The sequence below is a fragment of the Scyliorhinus canicula genome, chromosome 7, assembly GCF_902713615.1.
Source record: "Scyliorhinus canicula chromosome 7, sScyCan1.1, whole genome shotgun sequence".
NCBI lineage: Eukaryota > Metazoa > Chordata > Chondrichthyes > Carcharhiniformes > Scyliorhinidae > Scyliorhinus > Scyliorhinus canicula.
Window position 1 is genome coordinate 66746678 of NC_052152.1, and position 24896 is coordinate 66771573.

General features: G+C 39.6%; 1 protein-coding gene across 9 annotated transcripts in view; it reads right to left on the bottom strand.

The window, feature by feature from the left end:
• Nucleotides 1-225: 225 nt before the first annotated feature.
• The window catches only part of LOC119969045 (zinc finger and BTB domain-containing protein 20-like), a 430652-nt gene continuing 405981 nt past the window's right edge, over nt 226-24896 (bottom strand). For 8 of the 9 annotated variants that reach the window (XM_038802209.1, XM_038802210.1, XM_038802213.1 and 5 more), the window contains one exon: nt 226-14534. In XM_038802209.1, coding sequence (XP_038658137.1) covers nt 14176-14534 — 359 coding nt within the window. In that variant the 3' untranslated portion in view covers nt 226-14175. The remainder of the gene's footprint in view (nt 14535-24896) is intronic. The other variant, XR_005461285.1, reaches the window with a different exon arrangement.

Sequence of the window (24896 nt, forward strand, 5' to 3'; positions counted from 1 at the left end):
GCCAGCACAGACAGAGCATACCAAGTGCCCTCCCTTTGTACGGTTAGATTCTAAGATAGTATGATTTATACCTAGACGCTGTGCACAAAGGTATTCTGAAATTAAACAAAATGTGCATCATCTCTGAGCTGTAAAAAGAAGTTCTGAATACGATTATTAAAACACCTTTATGACCATTTCTATTAGATTACAATGATCAGAGTTTTAAAAGAACAGTGAATACACTTTTTCAGTACAGGAAAGTACTAGAGTTTTTATTCCTTCATGTTCAAACTTCACTACAGCGTGAACTTTACAATAACTTGGAAAGTGAAACTTACAAAAAAGTGCTGGTAACATTAAAAAAAGAAATCTTCATCCCCAGAATGTCAATTATTCTTTCACACGAACAAATTTAAGGCTTAATACTTCAGTATAAAGTAAGTATGCAGATAAAACTTCACAGTATTCAAATGTCACAATAACATAATGAAGCATACAGCTAGTTAACAATACACATGTCACAGGTAATACATGAGAAATACAGTCTAATAAATGGCAAGTTAGGATACTGTTGCTTTAATAAATCTGGCAGGATTTAAAGCACTTGAAAATTGTACTTGAATTTATACCAACATACTGTACTATAGTAAATGGGGGATAAGTTGGAGATCACCTCAAAAATGCTAGCCTGTTGCCTGAAGAGTCAATTGAAAAGGTCAAAAAGCTACCTCACAAGTAATAACACCACAATTCAGTGCTTGCTGGTTTTGAATTTTTTTGTGTCTTAGGCCATTTTGCAAAGCTGATACGTCATTTCAAACATTCAGTCTAGTCTTTCACTGCCAAAGATAGTTTTGTTTTAAAACTAAGAAACGGTCAAAAGTACAAATAAAATTTAACTGCAGTGAAAGCCTCTTGCGAACATTTTTTAAATTTAGTTTTCAATTTGAGGTTATTCTCCTTTACTACTTGCTAAACTCCCCCTCTTGTGTTAACATACATATTTGCATTCAGAGGGACGAATAAACAGCCATAAAACTATTTTAAGCACTATACCCAGGGTAGTTTTGTAAATTTCTCATTTGACCCTTAATGCGAATTAACAAATCCCTTAATATTATATAAAGGGTTCATACACAAGGCAAAAAAGGCAGGATGCTATAAAAGGGAAAATTAGGGTACGTGTTCCGTACCACAGGTAAGGTGCAGAACAGAAACAGTAAACTGTTGACCTCTACAAAATTGGTCAACAAGCATAAGGTGCTTCACAATCTAATTTTTTGGAAATATAACAAGCCAACATTTCTAAAGTGATCCCTTACACCAAGACAAGTTTATTCAGCTGTTTGAAAAAACCCAAAACGCTAGTTTTCACCTGTTGTACCAAGATGGCTCAACCATGACAAGTGAACATTGAAATGAACACTGCACGGTTTAACTAATCTCCTTCAGCACAGACCACTGCAAATTTGTACTGACATAAGAGTCTCATTTCTAATACATTGTAGCAGCACTGATCCTGGAAATATTTAATAAGCATGCTCCTAGGAGACTTTGGCAGAGTAAACCTATCCTGTGGTACACAGCTTTGAATTAAATCATAGCTTTTCCTCAAATTTAGCACTGTTCATCACCGGTAAAGCTGATAGTGTGAGAAAATGGACCTTTTTGGGTCAACTGACAGCACTAATTAGCACTGGGCTCACAGAATAGGGCCATACAGATCAATAAAGGCTTCCCAATGTTATCCATTATCTTATTTGGCAGAGAAATGATGGACTAAGAATCCAAGTGCAAGGTACTGAATACATATAAGGAATGTTTATGCTTCTCAGATAAATGATTTCAATCTTCCTTTTTAAAAATAAGAAACAGCACTCCTATATATGTTTTCCAGGTTGAATCATATCTACTTTAGTTGAAAAGCAGAATTGATCTGGTGCAAAGATCTTCTCTGATAGAGTAGATATTATAGAATTATTGGGAAGTACCAAATGATACGCTGTGAGGATACATTGACACATTTACTGAATTCTTTAGCAGTACACTATTCACCTTTCGAGCTTAATCAGAAAATGCATTTTAAGACAAACTCTCTATCATTTGCTTTGGCTGTAAAGCCCATTTGCAAATGAGAAAATGGCTTGAAAGGGCACATGGGTGACACTTCAAATCAAGGTGCTATGATTCAAAACAAAGCTGTGTTTATTTTAGGTCTCAAAGAATTATGGCCAAGTTGATTAGATACATATTCAATTCGTGAAGTAGAAACATGTGCAAAGAATTTGAAAGTTATAATTTTCTGTACTACTGTACTTTTGACCTACATATAAATAAATTAAGTCGTGCATACAGCACAACATCTATAGACTTTTGTGCTATTTGACTTCTACAGACATGGTGTGTTTGTTGGGAAAAGCAATATGGTAATGACTATGGAGTAGGTACACTTATGAAGACCTAAGATTATTATTTTTTATGATGCCGATGCAACTTTAGAAATCTGTTAGCCCAGAGAGTCCCCAAATACAGTATGTCTACTACACTTGCACAACTGTGTTTTTACTGGTGTTGAGTGTTCAGAATGAATAGCAGCAAGTGTATACCAAAGGCAACAAGGATGTTCTACCATAGAAATTCAGAAGTAAAATGCACTTTAATTCATTCAATAGAATTGTCAACAAAAATAGGTTCAGCCTGTTATATCACATCATCAAACAAGGTAATATTTATATTTATTAAAAAGTGTACTCCTAATATGTGAAAAAGTATAAACTATAACTTTGGACATTAAAATCACAGTGGAATCTAAATTTATATAGACTCTTTTATAAAGTTGCAAATGCAACAAAATTCTACAATTCAGTGCTTATATTATAATGATATTGTCACAAGTCTGAATGCTATTTGTTGGAAGAAGGCTGGGCTCTAGAACAAGACAAACCTTTATTTGGAATGGTTTAAAAGCTCTTATTCTGATTTTCACCATTCAAATGTCAATATAATAGAAATAAAAACAGAAGGCACATAGACTTAATGTTATATATGTTCTATATGTTATAGAAGTGGAAAGGCATATGTGCAATACTGAATATTCAGGAAGAACAATTAGCTTGGACCAGAATTTCTACAGAATTATAGGCACCTGTTTAATGTCACAATCACGATCAAGCAGAAAGGGGCACATTCTGTTCAATGTAGGCATTACATATGCATGTTTTTAGGTGCATTACTATCTGCATTTTAGTATGAGATTAGAAGTTTTATAAATCTGTATAATACTAAGGTGTGCAATTGCATGTATGATTGGCGATATCATTTTTGAAGGATTTCATTTCTAACTTGTATAGATCTTTCCAATCCAAACAAGGGAAATCAAGCAAAATCCTCATACAGTATTAATGCTCAGGTGAAGCTTGTGAAAAGCTAAAATAGAACATATGTTACTATCAAGGAGATTTAGTCTTCCCATACAGGTATGCATTAAATATCTCCAGTCTGTCCCTTTCAATACTTTGCCCAGTTTTCAATCTATTATTTTATATGCAAGGGCACTGGCAGTTAAAAGGGTCAGCTTGAAACAGTGCTGCTTTTTGTATCACAAAAATAGTCCTACACATTACAAAAGACTCACAATCCAGTGTGTTTGACAAATCAAAAAACGCCCTTAAAAACCCCTAATTAATCATCAGAGGAACAGCAGTAAATACAAACTGTTGTAACAATAAACAGACAAAAACCAATTGAACACACATCAATAATTAGTTTCAAAACAGGTTACTGCAGCATTCTTAAGGGCAGACTTTGTTTTCATTTAATTCCTTCACCAAAACAGTCTTATACCAATAAATGTATCATTTTAAAAATATAAAATAGTACACAACAAAAAATATTTTCCTACCATTCAAAAGGATTATTTTCCACAAAACATAGAAAATGCCACCTAGAGCTTCTTTTTTAAGTATAGGGCACATACATGTTTTTGCATAAAATATGGAAGATGCAAAACCATCCTAGTGTTTATAATTAGGAATAAAAAACATTCAGCAAGCAATCAAAATCATTGTACATCGCCTATTATTAAAGGAGATGTCAAACTTGTCCAGTGCTTTCCATAACAAAACAAAAAGACATACACAATCTGTGATAAATTTTCATCTTAAATGGAGATAAACTGCTTATAAAAATAAAAAAAAGCAGATTATAAAAAAAGAAACAGTAGCTGCAAGAAAAAGAGTGAGAATGTAAGATTAAGGTCAAGAAACGGTTTTCCCCACTAATCTACAATAATCTGTGAGCAACCAAACCTCATCTTCCTTCATATTTTTGCAACTGCAGTCTTAGAATTTTTCACTTTTGTATTTATGATGCTCTCAGGACATCTTTTAAAGTTACGATATGCTTTTCCCAACATGAGTTGTAAAATAAATTAAATGGAATATGATTGGGTAAATAGTGAAATTAAAGTTTTTTTGGTCTACAGTAGTCACATTAAAACAAATATAAAATAATTATCATTATGACAGTGTTGGGCTAATATAGTAGAAAGAAGGTGCGCAACAGTAAACTGTATGAATCTGATGTACTGTATCTAAGGAAAACTATGCTACTGCCTGATCTTCCAACAAAACGGTTGGCTGTTGCTTAAGTGTCTTAAGGCAATCAGATTCTACTTTTGAAACAAATCAGATTTTGGCAAAGGCTGGAATAGACATCTGCATTTTAAGTCATTATCACCTAATTGTTTATTTTATTGAATTGGAGATAAAACCTTGAAGTGGCCAAATTAATAAAGATCAAATGAATTGTAACGTGAACCAATGCTTCCCATTGCAATTGGGTGGTGTTTTAATACAGGGCCAGATAAAATTTGAAGCAGGGAAGGTACTGCAGAAATCTGGAGAAATGATTAGCACATTAAAACCAATAAATCACTATTCATCAGTCAAACACCAGGGGCTGGATTCTCCGCTGTCAGGATTCTCCGTTGCACTAGCAGCCCAGGGATTTCATGACAGCGTGGGATTGCCCACCATCGGAAACCCCATTTGCCGAGATGGAGAATCCCAGGGACGCAGATTTCTGGTGCAGCGGGACGGAGAATCCCACCTCAGGTTTTTGAGCTAATTTATTCAAAAAAGGGTAATTTCTCCATTAACTCATCCTTCCAAATGAAGGAGAACTCTTCTGCACCAATAATGCAATAAATGCTGAAGGTGAATTTGGGTCCTGGGTCAAGGGTTCCATAACTCCGCAGGAGAGACAACATAATAGTAAGGAACTCCCTTTAATGGTCCAAAGGTTCAATCATGGACATCAATGCTGCTTACTTCATCAATTCTTGATTCACTGGCTAATAATTTGACAAAAGTCAAATCCAATGAAAGGTTTCACGTTTAAGAGCATATGGAGAACCATGTGCATTTTTAGCAGCCTATCCACAGAAGACATTCAACCTTTTTTCCCAGGTATAAGTTCATGGTACCAAAGCCTTCGAAACAGACTTAAGAAGGAAACATGATTTGGAATAGTCTTAATAATGTAGCTGAATTTAGGTAGAAATATATATTTTTTATTTTTTTCCCTAAAATTTTATTTTTAAAATCTAATTGCCAGAAACAATAAAACCAAAAATGCAGATGTCAAGGCATAACAGTTCAGTAGATTTGTCACAAATGTTAACCGATTTAAGTTTTTGGGTTAGTGTTCATTTACAGGGAAAGCAAAGTGCTGAATTAGTGTCATATCAAATTGAGTGTTACCGGCTAGTATCCCGTACTAGTGTTCCCACCTGTGGGTTCAATTTTACTTTAGGTGACTACTTTGAGCATTAACTGGATGTGATACTAACACTGGTTTGGTACTATTCAAATGCAATAACCCCCCCCTCCCCCACAAGAAAAAAAATTATTTTTTTAGCCCTTACGTGTGCAAATATTTGAGTGTGAATTCTGGTCAGTAGTGGAAACCTTACATGCAGTGCAGTTATCTCAGTGCATAACATCACCATTAACTTGCACACTAGGGTTGTGCTGACTTTACGAGACAGCAACAAAATAGTGTATTACCACTTGGACACTTTTAAAATCTTACATTGGCATCCAGAGAGTAGGATCATTATTAATTTTGCAACTCAAAGTTTAGAATTGTGAAATACAACCGGAGTGTACTACTGCTGATGCTGACTGGGTTTTATATGCCTTTTTTTAATGGTACAAAGCTTGAAGTCACATGAGTTTATAAAACAATAACAAGTTGTAACACTGCTGACAACCTGGTAATGCTTCATGTTTTTCAAGCCACTAAGGTTTCAGATATTAGGTTTTACTTAAAAGGATATACTGTAGTTCTGGGCTAAAACGGAGACATAGAGACCGGTGAATTTACTTAGTACAAATCTTTGTAATCCAATTCTGAAATTAATTCATGACGTTAGTTTTGAACGAAAGAAAAATGGTTAAAATTTCAATTCAAACTGTAGTTTTACGTATAATAGTAAAAAGGTTACAAAAATCTTTGTTTCCTGCTCCATAGAAAAGAACGGTACCCTAGGAAATTATACTAACAAGTTTTAAATGAAGCAAAGAATCATAACGGAAATATGATTTAAAAGCTGAAAGAATGCACAACCATGTAGGTGTACAGGTTAAACAAAAAAAACCCTTAAAATACAAAGTATTGGATCTTTATCAAAGTTGTTTTTACACTGACCCATATCTTCTATTTACACGGTAAGAAAAAAGGTGGCTAGTTGATTAAATTCAGTATCAATGGACTATTCCACTGGCACAGCCTGACTGCACACCTTCATCTCTTTAATCTTCTATGTACAACCCACTTGTTGTTCAGCATCAAACAGAGGCAGTTTTACTAGTTCTTGAAAAAAAAAGTAATGCTGTACAGGCCTTTTTATCCGTACAATTATCCCTGTTCATGTGTAATCCAAAATAGAATTAAAGATGTTAATATAACCTGCTAAGTGATACAATTGCAAGCCAAATGAGGCAAAAAATTAGATCATGTGACTGGTACTTATGTAGATTAATTGGTCACTATATAATCACAATGCACACATTTTGTTCCAGCATATATGGGAACATGTCAATTCTATCCCCAACATATCTAAAACTTATTTTTTCAATATTCAGACTTTAAAATTTAAAATTTTTAAAATCCAGGAAAACAGGTATGAATTTTCATTGTTGACATAACCTTTGAGAGTAGGGGGTTTAATGGTAATTTGCTTAATTTGTTGAAATTCCCCAAGCTCCAACATCTATGATCAGTATGGGTGCTTTTTTATTGCCAAGCACACTCTTGAATAATGGAGGTTAACACAATACTGTAAAATAATTTTAATTCTCGCTTAAATATGCTTTATAATCTCAAAAGATATATTAAAGTATCACTTTTCCATTCCAAGGCAGCAACAGATCCTGTCTGCATTTTCATCTCATCCTATATTAGAATAGCCAAATACTGAACAAAACAGTTTAGCTGTTTGCTCACTTGCTAGATCGGCACAAAATATTCACAATAAAACTAATTTAAAAAAATAAGATATTGTTTAGTTGAAATATTATTGCTCAATCGCCACATTAATTATTAAACAAGAAAATGGGCGCATCCTAATTTTAGAGGGGAAACTGATATCCGTAACTATCACAACCAGATCTACTAATGATGAATTATCCTACATTTGTTTTTAGAGTTATTGCAAAACCGTTGGACTGTAAGAGCACACATAGTGTTGACCATTTTCAAGAGCTCAGTGTTTAGTTCTTTCATCTCATTCAGAGCTGAAAACGAGCAGTTTTTTTTAAAACCTTCAATTACATACATCTTTCTTTGTTTGTTCTTTCACTGATTTTTTAAGCTATATATGACTTGAGGACATTATCACTTTTCCTTCAATAATAGCACTGCTGTCTTTCTTGGATGACAGCAGACTGAATATAATGAGTACATAGTTGAGTTAATGGCAAACACAGCAATTGAAAAGAAATGAAAATGAAATGAAAATTGCTTATTGTCACAAGTAGGCTTCAAATTAAGTTATTGTGAAAAGCCCCTAGTCGCCACATTCTGGCACCTGTTCGGGGAGGCTAGTACAAGAATTGAACCGTGCTGCTGGCCTGCCTTGGTCTGCTTTAAAAGCCAGAGATTTAGCCCTGTGCTATGCTGTTAAATTCCCATAATTACCCTGATAAATTTATTAATCGATGAATGATGTAATGTTACATTTCTTTCTGAGCGATGTTGTCACTACTCTGTATTGATATATCTAACACAGATGGAACATTCACATGTTAAGGTAGCATCCTTCCAGGAATAAAGGCCTTTACAGTTTTACAAGTTTAAATATTTTTGTACAAACTACATGTGATGTCATGAGGAAAAAATATAAAATACCATCAATGCATTATGAAGTGCAGTGTTTCTGTTTTGTGATTTTACTGGTTCAATTAACCACATGGGCATGAGTTGTACTATAACTTACATTTTTTTAAATAGTAGAAAGCGCATGTAATATCTTGTGTCTATTAAGCTGCTGTACAGTAATTTCTGTAAATGGTTTGCTAATCTAGGCAATTGCTTGATAGAGGAATTCCATGTTAAACAAATTATCTAATTTGGAATTGGGGCAGTATTTTATAATAATAATCTTTATTAGTGTCACAAGTCAGCTTACAGTAACACTGCAATTAAGTTACTGTGAAAATCCCCTAGTCGCCACACTTCGGCGCCTGTTTGGGTGCACTGAGAGAGAATCCAGCATGTGCAATTCACTCAACAAACACGTTTTTCGGGACCTGTGGTAGGAAATCGGAGCGCCTGGAGGAAACCCATGCAGACACGGGGAGAACGTGCAGACTCCGCACAGACAGTGACCCAAGCCATGTATCGAACCTCAGTCCCTGGCGCTGTGAAGCAACCATGCTAACCACTGTGCTTGAAAGCATTGCGAGTGCTTCAAGTTGTTGACCCAGCGTTCAGAGTCAGGGTACGGACTACCAATTCTACTCAATATAGTCATAGTTTGTGGCAGGGAAAGGGCAGAAGGGCTGATTACCCCGATAGCTCATTCCCCAGTGTGGAATGGCGCTCACAGTTAGCATTAGTTTGGAAATTGCAGAACCACAGTGCCTGATTATATATCCACTAATTTAAAGTGTCAGAAAATCAGACTCTGAACACCATTAATTTTCCACCTATTGATCTGTGAGCATACTCAACAGTCGCAACAACTGATCAAGGGAATCAGCCATAGGACAAACAGGGTCAAGGGGTTGATTCTCCATGAGAGAAGATGTGGGAAGTTTATTGTTGCCCAGAAAGGTGCATCAGGCTACAAAACATGTCGCACGTCACAAATTTGTGATCTTATCTGAGTGTATTACATTCTATTCTGTACACAATCTATACCGGTACAGTATTCTTAATTTCTTGGGAAGGAGGGAGATGGAATGACATAGAGTATCAGTATAATACTCAATATTAGAAATGAAAAATTTACAAACTGCTTACACTACATTAATGAACTATATTTTTAAGTTGCATTAAGCAATGAAAGTTTACAACTAGCAATGAGACCATCCTTGTCAAATAATAACCCCTGGGAAGCAGAGTTCATTTTTTTCTTCTTTAATATTGGGGTGGGGGATATATTTCACATATCCTAATTTTTAAGGTTTACAACTTGTACTGTAAATTATTCTTTGGTTTGTAATTATGACACAAAGTGCGCATAATTAAAGTTGCAATAGTAAAAACTGTCACAGATAATTTTCAGTAATTTAATATGACACAAACCCATATTTTTCAATAGGAATGGTGTCTTTAACTTTAAGTTGAATCTTAATCAATCAACATGATGTTTAAAATAGTTACTACTGGAAATTTTAGATGTCAAAAACTCAGACTGAGGACTAATAGGAGTCCAGGGCAACATTTGGAAGTACCTTTCTTAAAACCATGGGGGTGCATCTGTTAACTAACTTTTATTTACTCCCCTTCCCCCCACGCCTCTATTTGAAAAGGAAGATGCTCAGGTTTTATTTGATGTTTTCTCAGATATTTTCACCGAGAATCCAAAAACATCACTGGGTGTAAAGAACACTGTTGCCACAAGCCCCCTCATATGTCTTCTTTAAAAATACCTAGATCTATCACCACCTTCAAAAAATGCCAACTATTTTCCTGTACTAAATGGGGTTTTATAAGATTGTTCACATTTATTAGTTTAATATCTGTGTTCTGATATGATATGTTATTTAAAGGCACTGATCCACATTGTCCTTGACATAGGCCATATAAAGTCACTAAAAATTGTTCAGTCGGTTTCAAATGTGATAAACCAGCCAAAATTCTGAATCATGTGATTCCACACAAGTTCAGGTTAGTTTCTGGAGTAAATGAAATGAAATGAAATGAAAATCGCTTATTGTCACGAGTAGGCTTCAATTAAGTTACTGTGAAAAGCCCTTAGTCGCCACATTCCGGCGCCTGGTATCGAACCGTGCTGCTGGCCTGCTTGGTCTGCTTTAAAAGCCAGCGATTTATCCCAGTGAGCTAAACCAACAATGCAAAGTTATAAGTACAATTCAAAACTGGAGAGAGAAAATATAACTTCAATCATAAAATGGACTGATGGTACCAAATATGTAATTAAATCATACGAGAAACTACATCAGGAATAAGGATGAATAATTGGACACGCTTATTAAAATGCATGTTCGTTTTTATACTTCTAATCATTGCCTCCAAGGTTTAGAATTATAAGCCTCCAAAAATATAAGGAGGTATTTTGGAGTGTGCTGTACATACACAGTGGGTTGTGCATACAGAAGACTAATCTCTACGTTTCACAATTTCTGAACTATTGAACTTCAGTAATCTAATACTGTCTTGTTAGTACACATTCCTATGTCTGACCGATGGGCTCACCGAATAAAAAGGACAAATACTACGGAAACCAATAGTCACTGTGAATGCAGCAGGCTGGTGATAAGCAAGTGATTCAAAGTGATTGCATTAAATATTGCAACGCAGATCTATTCTGTAATAAAATGTAAATGTGTACTATTGTATAAACAAATATTGCATCGCAAAGTTAAGCTTGGTTAAATATTCCTTCCACAGGACACTATTCCAGTAAAACAGCCGTATATCATTTAAGAGGCTTCCACGGCCAATGCCTAGTGTAAAGCCAATTACCATTCCTTCCATATTTGCACCTTAAAATCTCAATATCTAAATCTGTACTCCATAATGTTAAGCCAACAGGACTTCTTATAAGACTCGCTGGCCTCTAAAAGGTTAACTAAAACTGTTGCCACATTTTTGTAGAGTTCAATCATCAGTCAGTCAAAATACTGAAAGTGAATTATGACATCGGCAGAAAGATTTTCAAAATGTGAAATGCTGACCAAGCTGTTTCTAATTTTTTCAGGTAACAATTATTCAAGCTTGATGTCAGCACTCATTTTAAAAGGAAACAGCATATAAAAACATACTACAGCAAACTGACAATTAATAGAATATTCATAATCACAAGATATGTTGCCATGATTTATCCATAATCTAATGAAACATGTATTATATTTAATGAAATAGTCACTGTATTAGATGGCTAAAATGTTTAAAGTTGAAGTAGTTTTAAAAAATGCCAATCACAGAAAAAAACAAAGGTCTGTACTACTTTTGTATGGGCATGGCTCAAACTAGGATATTAGAAAGGGATTGTAGTCATCAGTATTATGTATATTTCCTATATGATTAGCTAAAGAGCCTGTTGATTATTTTAATTGTTTGTAACATCATTGGTGAAACTGACTTGGAGGAACAGTAAACCTTATAATAAGAAGGAACTAAACTGACATGAGTAGAGGGAGTCACTAATCTAGGATGCACCATCCATTATTTAGTAACAGTCCTGTAATTTAATTTAGTTCATTTGCACGGTCAGATTTAACAACTCTCTACCACTACAAGCTAGTTTACTTTCCAAGATTGCCATTACTCATGGGCAAAGAAAAATTCAAAACAAATCAACAGAACAAAGGATTTAAACAAAGTGGATTAATGGTGAACTTTCTTTTGGGTGCGTGAAAATAATTTATATTGGTGGAAATAAAGGTAAAGGAGGGCAAAGAAAATGAAAAATGCAACAAAATGTAAAATTAGATAAAGTGCATCTTGGGAGATGACAGATTAAATGAGAGGTTGTCATTATTCATTACCAAATCTGAAAATTAAATGAACAAATGGAGGAAGTTTTATGTAGTAGAAAAGTGTGGAAATATTTAGGTGTATCTGTATATTAAATTGAGATTACCGATGACTAAACTAGCTGAGTGCTTCAACAGTTATTAAAAAGGTGTACTACATATATCAAATGCAATATAGGACTATATAAAGAGTAGTATGGTGTTTCAGTGTGAATGGGTTATGATACAAGAGCATATGATAATATACTTTTTTCATCATGTGGATATAGAAGTAGTCCAGTAAGTACCAACAGATCAGAACCTGCAGATAATACTGATGCAATAAAGACCAGTCCAATACACTGGCATTAAACTAGTAGAACGGTTAATAGAAAATGTACAATGTAAAAAGACTATAAAAATCATGCTTGCCTATAGATAAATTTGTAGTCAGATAGATAAGTTGCTTTAAGTATTTAATCCTAAAATATTCTAAAGGAAACAAAAAGCTATATATCTATCAGTGTGATATGTTTTAGACCTGGTCAACTACATTATTTAAAAAGAACGAATCAAGCTTAGAAGCACTTTCGTGTTATACTCATCTTAGTTGATGGGCTCAATAAATTGCCATTCATATGGTAATGATTTAAAGCTAATATATGCAGTATAATGTTTACTTCCAGCTAAAATTGTGCGCATATGAAAAATTTCAAGTATTTGTATCGATTTACAAAGATACATAAAAAAACACAAAACCCTTGCATTGCCTCATTCCTCTGCAGCTGTTCAATTTGTAAAACAATTAATTAAGGACAAGAGATTTGAACACGACATCTGAGGAAATATGTAATTGCACAGATCAAGACCCTCTGCTCTCAAACTTTATTCATAGTGCACAACTGAAGCTGTTCTCAACTTCATATTCATTATAATGACTGACTGTCTGATTTGGGGCACTGCAATAGGTGCACCATGAAACTCTAATTATGTCCATGGCAACAGAAAATTAATCAAAATATTGTAGTATTGATTGGAATAATCATCATTGACAATCTGAAGATAAAATAAAAGACAAAAAAAGGAGCAGCAATCAAAATGACAGCATGTCAAACAGACCACATTGATTATATGCTAATTTGAATGTTATCAACCACACATTGTGGGGGGAAAAAAATTCCTTCAATTCAGCTCATCTGTCTGGAAGAGATCTTACAACCTTAACAGTCTTCTGAATATTAGTGGCAGTGTACGCAAAAGTTCCAAAAAGCCTCACCTCTGCTCAAATACTGTTGTAAAAAAAATGCACATCCATGTAGTAAACTTTTATCGAAACCATCTGCAATTAGAAAAAACTCACTGCGCTTTTCCTCATTTTCAATAACAAAGAGTTGTTTGCACATTTGAGAAATAAATTCTTGTACCTAACTGCAGTTGCATGGATGCTGCATTATATATTAAACCTTTTAATTTTCAAAATGAAACCCCTCTGTGTAAGTGACCTGTCCACAGCAGGTAAATAATAAATATCTGCCAGTGTCATCACAACCACTATACATACAAAGTCATTTTCAGTAAAAGGCAAATTTTGTGACCATCTTAACACAGAAATGTCAATACATACCAAGTATTGTACTTCAAAAGATGTTGCATACCACAGTTTATTGGACTTCATGCTGTGTAATGATCTCAAAGAAAATTTCCACCTTAGATAATGCAACACTGGATTAGATCTGTAGAGATAGTAGGCCTTTGTAGTGTTCAACACGCTAGCAATAAACGAGAGCTGAATGAGAGGAAAAAATCTTGAGGCCTGTGGTGGTCATCCAGCCAGTGGAGCACACACAATAACAGGCATTAAGGCCACCATCCTGAAGAATTCTTGAACATCTTGCCGCTGGTAATAATGTGCCAGCGCTTTTTGTTTTAAAAATTTCTGTTCTATTTCTTAAATTAATTCCAAATTTGTTCTTAGAATAGTTCCTTAACCATCAGAAACGTGTATTCTCATATGGTCGTTGAACTGTTCGATTTGGTCGAACTTGGCTGGGCAGACAGAGCAGACATATGTAGTCACCTCAGAGCAGCCAGTGCCATGGAGTGCCATGTGCCTCTCCAGCAGGGTCTTGTGGGAGAACTTCTTTTTGCAGACGTAGCACTCATAGGATTTTTCACCACGGTGAAGCCGCATGTGAACGTTGAGGGAACTCTTTTGGGTGAATCTCTTGTTGCAGATACTACACTGATAGGCTCTCACACCAGTGTGTGTCACCATGTGTTTAATCAGATAATCCTTCAGCGAGAAAGATCGCCAACAAATGCTGCACTGATGTGGCTTCTCCCCTACAAAATATTTAACAAGAAAAGACAACAAATGTTAGCCATTTTCAAAGACATTAGCTGGTGCAGTTTTTCAACTTGTTTAGCAGCCTGTAAGATAAAGAGAGCTGCTTGCTTATGCTTATGTGTTTAAATTACATAAAGTGATAGAAATTTCTTTGAGAAGTATCACAAATAAAACACATTTTTAAATAAATTTTCTTTTGTCAGCCGTGCTGCTGTTTCACCAACTGCTTTATTGGGGATGGTTCAGGGTGGCATGGTGAAGAGAGTGTGGGGAACAAGATTGTGGCAATTTTGTCTCCATGAAATCCAAAAACATTGGCATGGAATTGGTCTTTGGTACTAGAGAATCGACAATGGAAATTAAAGTCAGTGCAGATGGGGTTTGCCATTGACTGAACCTTTTGTGGGGTCCCTGGGTCGCAAACAGGCTCAATCTGGCATGTTCAAGCAACTTTTTAAAGTAAATTTGCAATGGGTAGGTTATGGCACAAAACAGCAAAATCTATTGTTGCCATTCCACCATATTCTGGGCAATTATGTATGTGAAACCAAGGTGAACTACAAAGTTGAAAGAGCAGAAGCATTCCGAATGAATGGTCTGAACGAACATTAATTTAGATTTGTTGCACCGTCAAACTGCAGAATTGCTCGCAGCTAGGTGAGATTGTAGTTAATCATGATGAAAACAAAAAAGGAATTAACAAACAGGTAAAGAAGAAACAAGCATTAATGCTGATCATAAATGAAAACAATGTAATTTAACATACCACTATCAAAAACTGGTGGAAAGCAAAACTAGATCAATAAGCACCAAAGAGAAAGAAAACTGATCTTTTGGGTATGGACCATTCCAGGAGAATTGGAAAAGTTATGGAGAACAACATTCTCGAACAACCAAAGGAGGATGTTCTAAAGTGTCTAATTATGCAGAAATTCCCCCACAAAGCATAGAGAACAAATATTATAGTCAAGCCATGGCAAAGAAAGATGATAGCAGTGATGATGGGGAAATTACAAATCACCATTGTAGAAAACAACATCTATGCAAAAGCAGTAAGATATGGCTGTCTTCACATCGTTTTTAGAATTTCCACAACAAATTTAACCTTCCTCATTTAACTCTGATCTTTGAAAATATCAAAGCCTCTCAAGTGCCCTGCTCCTGTTCCTCACATAAGGGGCGAAATTCTCCGACCCATCGCAGGGTCGGCGAATCGCCCGGGACCGGCGAAAATCCAGCCCCCGCCGTGGCCGGAATTCTCTGTCACCCGAGAATTGGCGGGGGCGGGAATCACACCCCGCTGATCGGCGAGCCCCCTGTGGCGATTCTCCGACCCGCGATGGGCCGAAGTCCCGCCGCTGAGAGGCCTCTCCCGCCACTGTGGTTTGAACCACCTCTGGTGGCGGCGGGATCGGCGGCGCAAGCGGGCCCCGGGGGGGCGCGGGGTGATCGGACCCCGGGGGGTGCCCCCACGGTGGCCAGGCCTGCGATCTGGGCCAGTGCCGTGGGGGCATTCTTTTTCTTCCGCTGCCGCCACGGCCTCCACCATGGCGGAGGCAGAAGAGAACCTCCCTACCGTGCATGCGCCGGTGGTGACGTCAGCGGCAGCTGACGCACCGGCGCATGGGCGAACCGGCGAAGGCCTTTCGGCCAGCCCCGACACCGGCCGGCGGGTGTCAAACGCCATTGGCGCCGGATTTGGCACCAGTCGGCGTGGCGCCAACCACTCTGGCGCGGGCCTAGCCCTTCAATGTGAGGGCTTGGCCCCTAAAGGTGCGGAGAATTCCGCACCTGTGGGGAGGCCCGACGCCGGAGTGGTTGGCGCCACTCCACTACGCAGGTACCCCCCGCCCCGCCGGGTAGGGGAGAATTCCGCCCCTGGTGTGCGATTTTCCATAAAGGTTTCTAAGTGTGGTAGCGAGTGGAAACTGTAGTGAGCTTCCATGGTGGATTGCAGTGAGACAATTGTGTCACTTCCTAAATGCAGCTTAATTGTCCCTTGAGTATGCATGTGATGTTTAGCATTGGTGTCAATGGGAGAGTGAAACATCTGGGACGGGATTCTCCCGTACCCGGCGCGGGAAGGGGGTGCCGGCGGGACGAAGTGGCCTGAACCACTCCAGTGTCAGGCCAACCCAAAGGTGTGGAATCCTCTGCACCTTCAGGGGCTAGGCCAATGCTGGAGTGGTTTGCGCCCCGCCGGCCTGTGTGGAAGGCCTTTGGTGCCGTGCCAGCCGGGGCTGAAGGGACTCCGCCGGCCGGCGCGGGTCCGCGCATGCGCGGGAGCGTCAGCTGACGTCATCCCTGCGCATGAGCAGGGGGTGGAGTCACCTTCTCACCGGCCATCACGTAGGCTTACACAGCCGGCGCATAGGAAAAGAGTGCCCCCACGGCACAGGCCCGCTCACAGATCGGTGGGCCCTGATCGCGGGCCAGGCCACCGTGGATGCACCCTCCCGGGCCAGATTGCCCCGCCCCCCCCCAGGACCCCGGAGCCCGCTTGCGCCGCCAGCTACCCCCGGTAAGGGACCTAGTCCAATTTACGCCGGCAGGACCGGCATAGAACCAGCGGGACTTCGGCCCATCGCAGGCCGGAGAATCGCCGGGCGGGTCGCTATGAGCGGCCACCAACCGGCGTGGCGCGATTCCCGCCAATTCTCTGGCGCCGGAGAATTCAGCGTCCGGCGGGGGCGGGATTCACACCGCCCCCCGGCGATTCTCCGACCCGGCGGGGGGTCGGAGAATCCCGCCCCTGATTCTCAACAATGCAACACAGGAAGATAACTCGCAGTGCGCAATAACCTATCTTCAGCGTAGAGCAATGGGCATCAAGAAAGTTAATGATAACGGTATTAGACCCCCTGCACTTTTTGATATAAATTAATGGCCAAGATCTTGGTGCACAGGACATATTTTCAAAATTTATTGATCATACAAAACTTAGAAGAATTATTAACCATTAGGAGGATGGTGTAAATCTTCAAAAGGATATAGCAGGTTGCTGAAATGGGTAGAATATGGCAGATAAAAGAAATATAAAGTGATTCATCTTGGTAGAAAGAACATGGAGAGACAATATAAAAGAAAGGGAATATTCTAAAGGGAGTTAGGAGCAGGGGGAGCTGGTGGTAAATATGCATAGGTCTTTGAATGTGGCACGATAGGCTGACTGTGCAGTTAATAAAGCATCTGGCTTCCTGGGCTTTGTCAACAGAGGCATAGAATATAAAAACAAGGAAGTTATCTTTAACCTGTATGAAACACTGGTCTAGTCTCAACTGGAGTATTGAACCCAGCTCTGGGCACCATACTTTAGGAGGGATGTGAAGGCATTCGAACGGATGCAGAAAGGAATCATGAGAATGGTTCCAGGAATGAGGAACTTCAGTTAAATAGAAAGGTTGGAGTAGTTGGAACTGTTCTCCTTGAAGAGAAGGTCGAGGAGATTTGATATAGGTTTTCAAAATTATAAGTGGTCTGGACAGAATAGAAAGGGAGGAACTGTTCCCATTGGTCGGAAGATTCAGAACCAGCGATACAGATTTAACGTAATTGGCAAAAGAAACAATGGCTACAAGAGGAAAAACATTTCCAAGCAGCGAGTGGTTAGGATCTGGAAACTACTGTCTAAGAATGTGATGGAGGCAGGGTCAACTGAGGTTTTCAAAAGGGAATTGAATCATTATTTGAAAAGCAAAAATTTGGAGTGTGACAGGGAAAAAGCAGGGGGAGCAGCACTAAGCAAATTGGTCCTTTGAAATCCAGCACAGACAACATGGGCTAAGTGGCAAAGTTGTGCTTTAAGGTAGCCTGAAGCTAGTTGCATATAGCTCAAGTAAATGCAGCTGAAAGATGGTTCTTTCGCCAACTTACCTCTTGCTGTTTGAAGGGATTGTTCCAGGATTCCAGTGTGTTTCTGCCAGTAGTGCAATGGTTAATGTCACAATATACTGGTATGTACCAACTGGAGGCCATAGCACTAACCGTGGCTATTTATTCAAACGTTTGTTTTTCTTATGTTATTTTGTTGTGGGATGTGGCAAGACTAGCATGTGTTGCCCATCTATAAATGCCCTTGAGAAGTGCATCCTTCCTTACCTCCCTCCTTCCCTGGATGGTTATGGACATCCCTGGGGGGCCGGGGGAAACATGTGTGTGTGTAAGGTGGGGGCTGGTTACTGGTGGTGTAACAATTAGAACCATTCAATGTTTGGGGTTTAAACATTTCCACATGGTTCCCAGTGCAGGGAAATTACCCACGGGTGTTTGCACTTATGGGCATTCCCCAGCACATCTTTGGGGTAATCCCCTACAATATGACACCCTTGGAAGTTGCAGACCAATATTTTGATTTAGTTTCAATGATAACTCTTATATGGAGAACTAACATCTACTGGGAACCAGAATATGTCATTATTTGCACAATATCTAGGTAAATATAGTCAGGCCCCAAGGCAGAATAAGACACCCAGAATCACTATTCTGCTTACTGAAATATATAATTCCTACAAATCTCACCACTGGCAAGCAAATAAATAAATGTTCCGTCCGACATCGGCCGTAAATAAACAGAAAAATATATTTAACAAACAAGAAAGCAAAATGTCCTTGGTGTACAGTACAGGGATTTGGAGTGGAGCGAGTCATGGTCAAGGAAAGGGGGGTGGCTCATAGCTGTTGTTAGGAGTTCTCATCCTCCTGGCTCCACATTTAGGTAAATATATTTTAAATATGTACCTTGTTGGATGCACTCTGAAGCAGTCCCTTTAAGGTCCTTATCTGAATACGCAAAGGACACGATACCCATTTTATGCATTAGCCCTGGATATCTATTTGTCTTGTCAACACCAATGTGTTGGGCCGCTGGGCCGTACACTTCCAAGTTGTAAAGGCCACCGCATCTGAATGAGTCTTTACGTATCCTAGTTTGTGAGAAGAACCATCACAGCCAATATCCTTGATTAACTAATTAACCTTGAATATTCAGACTAGCGGCCTAACATCTGGTAAGCACAACCTTAATTGGTCACCTCAAAAAAAGACAGTATTTCAACCTACTCCTCTGAAACTCCGGTGGTTGGTAACCAATAGCAAGTTGTTGATTAATTTTACTGTCAAAAGTCACTTCTTCTGGAGCCACAGGAATCATAATCAAAGTAGCCTCCTGTAGATGATGCATACTGTAGTCACTCTCCCCACTTCTCTGGTCGTCACCTTTTGTTTTTGGTTATCGAGTCCAGTAAAGCTTTGCTTTCCTGAAAGGTCTTGAGCTTTTTGCTGTTGTTACTTCTGCATCCAATTAGGCAACCGGTGAATATCCTATCGCACGCCTGATTTAAGCCTTCTAAATTGAGGATAGGCTTTGATGGATTAGGAGTTATTTATCGCAGGGTAATCAATCTTTGCTCTCATCATGACTGATCTAGATAAGCTTCTGGTCAATGTCATTCCTGAAGATGTTGACAGTGGGGGAACATGGCAATGGTGATGCACATATAAGTCAAGTGGAGGTGGCTAGGCTTTCTCCTGTTTAATATGGTCTTTGCCTGACACTTGTGTGGAATAAATGTTGCCTGCCAGTTGTTAACCCAAGTCTAGACAGGCAGTTTCATTATTGGAGGAGTTATGAATGGAGCTACCAACTAAACCTTTGACAACTAATTGGAGGGAAAGTAGAAATTAAGCAACTAAAGATGGGTGAGAAAAGGATGCTTTCCTGTGAACTTCTTTAATGATGCGCTAGGGCTGTGATTGCTGTCCTCTGACAACTACAGCCGTCTTTCTTTGCACCTGCTATACTCTAACCATTAAAGAGTCTTCCATTCAACCCATAGACTGACTTCAGATTTGTTAGTTTGCTTCAGTGCCATGCTCGGTCAATGTCAAGGGCAACTATTCTTACCTCTCCTCTGGCATTCAGCTCCTGTGCCATGTCGGAATGAAGGATGTGGTGAGGGCTGGAGCAATGTGGTTCTGCTGGAGGCAGCTGTCACATGACAGCACTATGAATTACTCCGTTTTCACTTGGAAGAAGGAAGGTGGCAATAACCCAGATTAGATTTATCCTGTTTTCTTTGTGAATAGAACAAACTTGGGCGACCTTACACATTGTCAAAATAGATAAAATCACAGAATGGTTACACTATAGAAGGAGGCCATTCAGCCTATTGGGTCCTTGCTAGGTTACTGCAAGAGCAAATCAGTTCAATGCCAGCGTCAGAGCTGTACTTTAGCACTTTGGTTAAGGAAGTAGCTACTCTCACTTACAACTCTGCATCACATGGCCAAGGTGTTGTCAGTGCCCATGCCCTTTACTGCACTAAGTCGCTTAGCAGATTCTCATGTGGAGTAAACAACATTAACTATATGTTGGCATCTGTAATGGCAGACTTGGGGAGAGGCCAAGCAACATTATCCACTAAACAGTTTTTGCTGAAGATACTTACGAATGCTTTAAACTTGTCTCAAGCATTCAAATAATAGGCTGAACAACATTAATGGCGAAGCTTCCTCTTTTTGTTAGCCAATTTGTGGTCCCTCAGCATGCTTGACTAGATACGTTAGGATGACAGTGCTTTGTGCTGATCTGATTGTGAAACTAGTTAGCTGTCTACAGTTTGCTGCTTTTGCTGTTTAGCATACATGTAGTCTTATGTATTAGCATCACTAGGTGAGTGAATTGTTCCAATTTGTGCCTATTGCTGCCACGCCCACCTTTATTCCCATTGAATAATTATCTATCTCCTGCCATGATAGAATTGAGGAGCGATGGAAATACCGGGCTAGAAGATTATTAATTGTACTGGGATACAATTTTGCTGTTGCTGATTTCCCACCATGCTTGATGAATAAGCAGTCTTGGGCATTTATATCTGCCTCTAGTGTGTCCCACTTGTACCATAATTATATTGTTGCTACAAGACAGAGGAGGTGAGAGGGAAGATTGTCTGCTTAAGGACTTTGTGATGCTCAGTTTTATCAATGAACAGATGGAAAATTGTATCTCATAGTAAAATTAACTCAAGATGTTAGGTGTAAGGCTCCATTACATAAATATTGGAAATCAACTGAAGTTGGTTAAGGCTCACAGCTTTAAAGACTGACTCCTCATGAATGGTACATCATGGGAGCAGAGTGGCGCAGCGGAAGCGTGCTGGGCCTATAACCCAGAGGTCGATGGATGAATGGGACATCATCATCTTGAAGAAAACATTTGATGATACTATGTGCAAATTCTTAAAGATCAGTGCTAAGTTTGTATCTATTTCTTACATACAGAATGCCAAGCATATTCTTAACTTCTTGTGTTTACAAGATCGTATCGCACTCTTTATCACTTCTGGTGAGGTTTAGGTTTCCAATTTATACACAGTATATCGCACCAGGTTTCTGACATGTGTGTCTTTAAGCTAGGCAGCACTGTGAATGTTCCAGCAATTCCTTCCATACCTGCTCCAACTGCCAAGCTCCAGCACAGTCTCCTTCCCTCGCTGCCAACCAAAACTACAGTCTCAGGCCCATTAATTGCCTCTGCTCGCCATCCACCAAGCCTGCACCATTAGCCTTAACGTGTGTTCCCTGTCAACTAATTCATTGCATCTTCTGGCCTAATTCCTCCCCAACCCACGGCATTAAAATATAGCTTCTGGAATTTCTTCCTTTCCCCATTCTCCAGCTACCACGTAAAAATAAATCAACTTCGAAAAAGGGAAGAACAAAGAACAGCAACTAACAGAAACCGACAAGAAAGGCAAACTATCATTGGAATTCTCCGGTCATTGCAATTCACTTTACCTGCCAGCAGCATGCCCCCGCCTGCGGGTTTCCCGGCAGAGTGGGGTGGTTACAATGGGAAATCCCATTGACAAGCGGCTGGAAGATAGAATCCCGTTGTCAGTGAACGGTGCGAATCCGAGAAACACTCGGCTGGCAGACTGGAGAATCCTGCCCAAGTATAAGATAAAGGGGTAAAGAGGAAGGCACAGATAAAATGTGTGTCCATGTGTATGTGAGAGAGGGAGAACACCAAAAGATGGAAGAAACTGAAGCAGTAAAAAAGAGTGAGAGCAGAAATTATAGGAAAGGAGAGAGGAAAGAGAAAAACTGTCAACTGAAAAGCAGGAAAATAGAGATCATCTATCTTCTGACTTATAGTGTTCTACTGTGTTTGTGATATATGTATATACACAAAGACAAACTCAAGGGAGTGAAAGAGAGAGAGAGAGATCTAAAGGCCTTTATTGAATCATGAGCAGTGTTGGGAGAACATTTTGAGACCAGGTAAAAAATAATTTCCTCATATCTCCCGGTTTGTTTGCCAAACACATTAAATCGATACCATCTGGTTATTGATCTTTTAGTCATTGGAGAGTTTCTTTTTACCATGAATGTAGGTGCATAGGTCAGCCTTTGAAGCCTGGCCTCCCATTTTTGGGGAGATTTCTCTGGTGTGTGTAAGACTGGTCACCATTTTTAACTGTTACCGGCATGTGATGGAGAGAGAGCGTGTGCGCGATCTAATTGCCTCGCCACACCCAACTTGGGACATGACAAGGCCAGTAAATCTCACGAGGGGCCTCTCTCTGCGCCAGAATTACCCAAGCGCGGGATAGAACGGCCTTGCCTTGGAGATCTCAAGCGGACCCCGCTTAGCACTGGTCTCCACAAATGTGGACTAGTCGTAACGGCATTTGGGGGGTCCCCCAGGCAATCGGGGACCACCGGGTGGTTGGACTTTAGGCAGGGGGCTAGCTTGGCACCCCCAATGCCACCTGGGCACCATGGCACTGCCACCTGGGTGCCAGCCAGACAATACTAGGCCGGCATGGTTACTGCCAGCATGCCAGGCTGGCAGTGCCAAGGTGGCATGTTTGCTGTGCCAAGTGTCATGTGAGAGTCCCTTTAAGAAAAGTGTGTTTTATAAATGGCTGCTGTGATGTCATTGTGTGGGTGGAGCTGAAATGTGATTCTGCTTTTTACTTTCATTTTGAGCTGGAAGCTCTTTTTGGCTGTGTTTTAGTTTCACTTTCAGTTGGAGAGCTGCATTCAAACCAAGCCGATGTATACTGGTCTCTCTCTGTATGTTAAACAAGGTATTTAGATCATTTGATGATTTAAAAGTGATCATTGTTCTCTGCAGAGAATTCAAACCTACTGTCTTTGTTAAAAAGTGTTTTGGCTTATGGATGTTGTTAGGAAAGTTACTAAGGGTTACCTATAAGAGTACTGTATCTTTTGGGGGGGGGGGGAATATCAGTGTTTGTAGTTGATAAGATGTTTACTGTGGGTTTATAAAATGTTAACTGGATTCATAGAATAAACATTGCTTTGTTTTAAAAATACTTTAGATCTCTGTTGCACCACATCTGTAAAGTGGGTCCTTACGCTCCCCATAGCCAAAATCTATTAAAAGTTGTGGGTCAGGTGAACTCCATGATATACTTTGGCGTTCTCTAAACCCTGACCCATAACACAAGGATCAGACCCGTGGATGCCCTGCCCTTATGAGGTGCGGTCCGGAGGGTTCGAGGGCCCCTAAATTGGTTATTTAGGACATGGGTGGAGGGTGGGGGGGTCCAGGGACTGTGGTGGGAGGGCAAGAGATTGAGGCACCATTTAAAAATGGCACTCCGATCTTTTCCTGCACCGGTGAGCTGAACTTAAGAGTGCAGGAAATGGGTCTAAGTGCAGCCTCGGCGGGGGTTCTTTGCAGAGGCCCGCAAAAGAAACAGATTCCTGTTAAATAGAAGGATCGTTCTCGGCGCTGCAAGCATTGGGAAACACCCCGCTAAACATGGCCAAAACAGAACTCTTTTCCCCCCATTAAATCGCGCTCCTGGTCTTCGACCCCTGTGCATATTCGCAACACAGTCCATATAGCCAGCTTGATCCACTGTGCCCAGTTACACGGTCAAGTAAAGCATGCATTTGTTGGGTGAAACATTGAGGCTGGCTACTAATGCAAGTATAGCTCTTTGTGGCTGGAATTGGGGAGTAGGGGGTGGGTGGAAGAGAGTGTGAGTGTGTGGACTTATATGCTGAGTATATGCAAAGATACAGGGCTGGATTCTCATCTGTTGGGATTCTCCGTTGAGCCAGCAGCCCGGGGATTTTCCAACGGTGTGGGGCTGCCCCACAATGGGAATGCCCATTGGCCAGCTTGCGATATGGAGAATCCCGTGGTTTTTCTGGTGCGACGGGGAGAATCCCGCCCATTATTTTGGCGCTGGGAAAATAGGGTGCCCTATGTTACTCTATCTGAACCCTTCATCATTTTGGACACCTCTATCTAATCTCCTTTTCAACCTCTCTGCTATTAGGAGAGCAAATTTGGCTCTTCCAGTTTATCTATACAACAG